Genomic DNA, 7,500 nt, shown 5'->3' with positions numbered 1-7,500 from the left:
CTTTCAAGCCAAACTGATAACCCAAGCTTTCTTTAATCAAGGTAGTTAATCCAAACACATTTAAAGCGATACAGTAATGCCAAGGATTATACAAGCCAGGTCGTTAAATAAAAAATCTTTGAAACCACGGAGTTAATTAGAGTGTTTTTCAAGGCAAGCATTTAAGCCAAGAACTTTTCAAGCCAGATAGCTAAGTCTAGTTTCTCTTAAGCCAGGAAGGAAAGCCAAACATAATTAAAGCCAGGCAATTAAACCAAACATCGTTCAAGCCAGGCAATTAAACCAAGCATCGTTCAAGCCAGGCAAGCAGTTAAGTCATTTTCTTTCATTGTAGCCACCAGATAGCTAAGCCAAGCATCTTTCAACGCAAGTACTTACGCCAAGCATCCTTCTAGCCAGGCAGCTATGCAAATCACCATTCAAACCACGTAGTTAATTTGAGTCTAGTATCCTTCTGGTAGTTAAGAAATTTTCAATTCATGATGTTAATCCAATCGTTTATCAAACCAGGCGTATTTCAAGTAAGGCAAATGAGCCAAGAATATTTCAAGCCAGGCAGTTATGCCAAACATAACTCAAGCGAGTCAGTTATGTCAAGCCTATTTCAAGTCAGGCAGTTATGCTAAGCATAATTCAAGCCAGTCAGTTATGTTAAGCATATTTCAAGCCAGACAGTAATGCCAAACATAATTTAAGCCAGTAAGTTATGTTAAGCATATTTCAAGCCAGGCAGTTATGCCAAACATAATTCAAGCCAGTCAGTAATGTTAAGCATATTTCAAGTCAGGCAGTTGTGCCAAGCATATTTCAAGCCAGGCAGTTGTGCCAAGAAGATTTGAAACCAGGCAGTTATGCCAAGCATATTTCCAGCCAGGCAGTTATGTCAAGCCCATTTCAAGCCAGGCAGTTGTGCCAAATACATTTCAAGACAGGCAGTTATGTCAAACATATTTGAAATCAGAAAGCTATGCCAAGAATATTTCAAGCCAGGCAGTTGTACCAAATATATTTGAAGACAGACATTTGAAGTCAGGAAGATATGACAAGAATATTTCAAGCCAGGCAGTTGTGCCAAGAAGATTTGAAACCAGGCAGTTATGCCAAGCATATTTCCAGCCAGGCAGTTATGTCAAGCCCATTTCAAGCCAGGCAGTTGTGCCAAATACATTTCAAGACAGGCAGTTATGTCAAACATATTTGAAATCAGAAAGCTATGCCAAGAATATTTCAAGCCAGGCAGTTGTACCAAATATATTTGAAGACAGACATTTGAAGTCAGGAAGATATGACAAGAATATTTCAAGCCAGGCAGTTGTGCCAAGAAGATTTGAAACCAGGCAGTTATGCCAAGCATATTTCCAGCCAGGCAGTTATGTCAAGCCCATTTCAAGCCAGGCAGTTGTGCCAAATACATTTCAAGACAGGCAGTTATGTCAAACATATTTGAAATCAGAAAGCTATGCCAAGAATATTTCAAGCCAGGCAGTTGTACCAAATATATTTGAAGACAGACATTTGAAGTCAGGAAGATATGACAAGAATATTTCAAGCCAGGCAGTTGTGCCAAGAAGATTTGAAACCAGGCAGTTATGCCAAGCATATTTCCAGCCAGGCAGTTATGTCAAGCCCATTTCAAGCCAGGCAGTTGTGCCAAATACATTTCAAGACAGGCAGTTATGTCAAACATATTTGAAATCAGAAAGCTATGCCAAGAATATTTCAAGCCAGGCAGTTGTACCAAATATATTTGAAGACAGACATTTGAAGTCAGGAAGATATGACAAGAATATTTCAAGCCAGGCAGTTGTGCCACACATATTCCAAATCAGGCATTTATACCAAACATAATTCAAGCCAGATAGTTATGCAAAGTATGTTTCAAGATATACAGTTATGCCAAGGATACTTTAAGCCAGACAGTTTAGCCAAGCCTAGTTCAAGCTTGTCAGTTTTGTCAAACATATTTGAAGTCGGAAATATATGCTAAGAATATTTCAAGCTAGGTAGTTGTGCCAAATATATTTGAAGTCTGGTAATTATGCCAAATATATTTCAAGACAATCAGTTATGTCAAACATATTTTAAGTTATAAAGATATGCCAGGAATATTTCAAGCCAAGCAGTTGTCCCAAATATATTTCAAGCCAGACAGCTATGCCGAATATTTTTCAAGCCAAGCAGTTATGCCAAGTATATTTCAAGTCAGGCAGTTATACCAAGCATATTTAAAGCCAGGCAGTTATCACAAGCATATTGCAAGCCAGGCAATTGTGCCAAATATATTTCAAGTCAGGCAGGTATGCCAAATATATTTCAAACCAGGTAATTATGCCTAGTATATTTCTAGCTAAGCAGTTATGCCAAATATATTTCAAGTCAGCCAGTTATGCCAAATATATTTCAAGTCAGACAGTTATGACAAGCATATTTTAATACCAGCAATTGTGCCAAATATATTTCCTGTCAGGTAGTTATTCTAAATGTACTTCAAGTTAGGCAGTTATGCCAAATATACTTCAAACCAGGCAATTATGCAAAATATATTTCAAGCCAGGCAGTTATGCAAAATATATTTCAAACCAGGCAGTTATGCCAAGCATATTTCAAGACAGGCAGTTATGTCAAACATTATTAGGTCAGGCAGTGATGCCAGGCATATTTCAAACCAGCCAGTATGCGTAGCATATTTCAAGCTAGTCAGTTATGCAAATCATTTTCCAAACCTGGAACATATGCCATGCATATTTCAAATCAGGCAGTTATGGCAGGCATATTTCAAGCCAGGTAGGCATACCAAATATATTTCAAACCAGGTAGTTATACCAAACATATTTCAAGACAGGTAGTTATGCTAAAATTCTTTTAAACCAGGTAGTTTTACCAGGCATATTTCAAGCCAGGCAATTACTGTATGTTAAGCATATTTCAACACAGGTAGTTATGCCAAAAATATTTCAATCCTGACAGTTATGGCAAGTATACCCAAAGCCATACCGTTATACTATTTATATTTCAAGACCAATAGTTAAATCAAGCATTTTCTAAGCAGTTATTGTAGTTGAGCCAAACAATTTCCATGTCAGACAATTATTCACAGCATCGGTCAAGCCAGGTATTTACTCTAAAAAAATTCAAGCCTAACATTTAAACTAAAAATCTATCTAGCAAGGTTTTTAAACTTGGCATCCTTCAAGCCAGACCATTGACCTCAACGAAGTTTGATGAAGCCAAAAATATTTTAAGTCAGGCAGTTAAGCCAATTATCTTTCAAGCCAAGTGGTTGAGCCAAGAATCTTTCAAGCAAGGCAGTTAATCTCAGCAATCTTCAAGCCATGTAGCTAAGCTAAGCATATTTCAAGTTGAGCTGTTAAGCCAAGCATTTTCCCACACAGGCAGATGCGCAAAGTACTTTTTTTAAGTCAAGCATCCCGCAGGCCAGTATGGTAAATAGCATGACTCCAGTCCATAAGAATCGATCCATTCCGATTGGCTACCCCTTCACCTAACTCCACCCTCTTTTTTAACTTTATTGGCTACCCCTTAACCTAACTCCACCCTCTTTCTTAACTTCATTGGCTACCCATTAACCTGACTCTACCCCTCTCTTAACCTCATTGAGTACCCTTAACCTAACTCCAGCCCCTCTCTTAACCTCATTGGCTACCCCTTAACCTAACTCCACCCTCTTCCTTAACTTCATTGGCTACCCATTAACCTGACTTTACCCCTCTCTTAACCTCATTGAGTACCCTTAACCTAACTCCACCCCTTCTCTTAACCTCATTGGCTACCCCTTAACCTAACTCCACCCTCTTTCTTAATCTCATTGAGTACCCTTAACCTAACTCCACCCCCTCTCTTAACCTCATTGGCTACTCTCTAACTCCACCCACTCTCTTAACCCCATTGGCTCCCCCTTCATCTAACTCCACCCTTTTTCTTAACCTCATAGGCTACCCATTAACCTGACTCCACCCCTCTCTTAACCTCATTGAGTACCCTTAACCTAACTCCACCCCCTCTCTTAACCTCATTGGCTACTCTCTAACTTCACCCACTCTCTTAACCTCATTGGCTACCCATAACCTAATTCCACCCCTCTCTTAACCTCATTGATTACCCTTAACCTAGCTCCACTGCCTCTCTTAACCTCATTGGATACTCTTTAACATAACTCCAACCCATCTCTTAACCTCATTGGCAACCCCTTATCCTAACTTTACCCTTCTCTTAACCTCACTGATTACCCTTAACCTAACTCTATCCCCTCTCTTAAGCTCATTGGCTACCCCTTAACCTAACTAACTCCCCCTTTCTTAACCTCATTGGTTACCCTTAACCTAATTCCACCCCCTCTCTTAACTAACTATCTACTCATTAACTTAACTCCACCCCATCTATTAACCTCTTTGGTTACCCTTTAACCTACCACCACCCCTCTCTTAACCTAATTTGCTACCCCTTACCCTACCTAATTCCAACCCTTCTCTGAACCTCATTGGCTCGCCCTTAACCTTACTCCACCCCTTTCTTGACCTCTTTGTATACCCCTTAACCTAATGCCACCCACTCTCTTAACACCATTGGCTACCTCTGAAGGTAAGTCCACTCCCTCTCTTTATATCATTGACTACCCATTAATCTGACTTCGCTCTTTTTCTTAACCTCATTGGGTACCCCAAACCTAACTCCCCCCTCTCTTAACCTCATTGATTACCCTTAGCCTAACTCCACCCCCTTCTCTTAATCTCATTAGCTACCCATTAACTTAATTTCATCCCATCTCTTAACCTCTTTGGCTACTCCTCAACCTACCTCCACCCCCTCTCTTAACCTCATTCGCTACCCCTTATCCTAATTCCATCCCTTCTCTTAACCTTATTGGATACCCCTTAACCTTACTCCACTCCCTCTCTTAACCTCGTTGGCTACCCATTAACCTCACTTTACTCCCTCTCTTAACCTTATTGGCTAGTCTTAACCTAACTTCGCCCACTCTCTAGACCTCTTAACGAAACTCAACCCACTCTTTCTCTCTCCCACCCTTAATCTCTTCCTACAGAAGTAACCTAATTTATCCTAACCTCATTATTATTGTTATTATTATTATTATTATTATTATTACTATCCAAGCTACAACCCTAGTTGGAAAAGCAAGATGCTATAAGCCCAGGGGCTCCAACAGGGAAAAATAGCCCAGTGAGGAAAGGAAATAAGGAAATAAATAAATGAAGAGAACAAATTAACAATTAAATCATTCTAAAATAAGTAACAACGTCAAAACAGACATGTCATATATAAACTATTAACAACATCGAAAACAAATATGTCATAAATAAACTATAAAAAGACTCATGTCCGCCTGGTCAACATAAAAACATTTGCTGCAACTTTGAACTTTTGAAGTTCTACTGATTCAACCACCCAATTAGGAAGATCATTCCACAACTTGGTAACAGCTGGAATAAAACTTCTAGAGTACTGCGTAGTATTGAGCCTCAGGTGAGCGAAATAATACCCAACTACATGTCCATAATTCAACCTAAAAATACAGTGGGAAAACAAGGTCTTTATTCTCGGTAACATATGCGCTACCCCATAGTGACTGAATGTGTGAAGTATGAAACGTATAAACTGCAGTTATACGATGAATCTGGTGTCATCATTTTGAATAATTGAAAGGATTTATTCCTCCTGGAGAATGCTAGTTAGTGCTTACTCTATATAGCTACGCTATTACTAACTATCAAAGAATATGATATAATTTTCAGGTGACTTAACCCTTTTACCCCCAAAGGACATACTGGTACGTTTCACAAAAGCCATCCCTTTACCCCCATGGACGTACCGGTACGTTCTTGCAAAAAAATGCTATATAGAATTTTTTTTTTTTTTTGATAATTTTTTTAGAAAATTCGGGTATTTTCCAAGAGAATGAGACCAACCTGACCTCTCTATGACAAAAATTAAGGCTGTTAGAGCAATTTAAAAATAATATATACTGCAAAAGGTGCTGGGAAAAAAATAACTACGTAAAAGCACACCCAGTTTTCCATGTTATTGATGTGTGAAGAGGATTCCAACGTATTTGAAGAGATAAAGCTTATCTACTGTTCACCTATGTGTTATCGTTCTTGTGATTCTGAGACAATTGAACAAACCTTCTTAAAGGCACACCCATTGTTCCATGTTCTTGATGTCTGAAGAGGATTTCAACGTATTCGGAGAGAGAAACCTTATCTACTCTTCGCTTATAGTAAAAATAAAAATAAACCGAGGTGTAGGTCTTCATCTTCATAAATAACTTCAAAAGCTCACAATTGCAGGCCAGCCAAATATTATCTAAAAAAATCATATTAGTTATCCTCAATAGTTTTAGCATTTAGAATTTTTTGAAAAATCGTCAATGAATGCAATATTATAGTCTTTGATGATCAAAAAGTGTACGATTGTTTTCAATATGTTTTTGTTTCTTATTCAAATGAATTCCTTCACTCCCATGCTTATTTTGTTTCTCCAAGTCCTTTTGTCAATCTCTTAATTTTTTCAAGGTACATAATCTTCTTTCATAGTCATTCATTTTTACAATAGACGGCTTTCACTATTTAATATCCTTTCAATCTCCTATGTGTCACTCCCAACATTTCTCTATTTTTCACATACTCCACCCCTCTCTTAACCTCACTGATTACCCTTAACCTAACTCTATCCCCTCTCTTAAGCTCATTGGCTACCCCTTAATCTAACTCCCCCTTTCTTAACCTCATTGGTTACCATTAATCTGACTCCACCCCTCTCTTAACCTCATTGAGTACCCTTAACATAACTCCACCCCCTCTCTTAACCTCATTGGCTACTCTATAACTCCACCCCCTCTCTTAACCTCATTGGCTACTCTATAACTCCACCCACTCTCTTAACTTCTTTAGCTACCCCTTAACCTACCACCAACCCTCTCTTAACCTAATTTGCTACCCCTTACCCTACCTAATTCCACCCCTCTCTTAAGCTCATTGGCTCCCCCTTAACCTTACTCCACCCCTTTCTTAACCTCATTGTGTACCCCTTAACCTAAATTTATGCTTCCTCATTTTCTTTAACGGCCCATATGCCTGATTTCACTCTATCCATAAATTTCATATTCTCTTGATCTCCCATTTCCTCATCATCAAAATATATTTTCCTTTTTCCCATTCCTGCAATTCTTCTCTAAAATATTTCTTCTTTCAGCGACAAAATGCTGAGAGTGAAGAACGCTTGCGACCCCTACATCAAGTTGCAAAAGGACATCATGGACAGATACGAAGACCCCAACGGGGACGAATTGCCGAGATCCACGATCCTCCTGCACGTGGGTCTCAATGGCACCCATTGCTTAAACCAGGTTCTAGGGTTAAATCTGAAGGTGCCCTATGGGGCGGGGAATCCCCTAATCACTGTCAAGCCCACGAACATGACATTCACCCATCCAACCTTCTCACAGTTTCTCTTGATGGTCAG

At 39.0% G+C, this 7,500-nt stretch overlaps 1 protein-coding gene across 1 annotated transcript in view; it reads left to right on the top strand.

The window, feature by feature from the left end:
- LOC137646079 (uncharacterized) overlaps positions 1–7,500 on the top strand; it is a 94,342-nt gene that overhangs the window by 84,035 nt on the left and 2,807 nt on the right. Inside the window, exon 8 of the mRNA XM_068379252.1 lies at positions 7,231–7,500. This exon is cut by the window's right edge and continues 21 nt beyond it. Coding sequence (XP_068235353.1) covers positions 7,231–7,500 — 270 coding nt within the window. The remainder of the gene's footprint in view (positions 1–7,230) is intronic.

The sequence above is a fragment of the Palaemon carinicauda genome, chromosome 1 (genome assembly GCF_036898095.1).
Source record: "Palaemon carinicauda isolate YSFRI2023 chromosome 1, ASM3689809v2, whole genome shotgun sequence".
Lineage (NCBI taxonomy): Eukaryota > Metazoa > Arthropoda > Malacostraca > Decapoda > Palaemonidae > Palaemon > Palaemon carinicauda.
The sequence above is the reverse complement of the archived record's forward strand: the minus strand, read 5'-3'. Positions and strand labels throughout refer to the sequence as shown.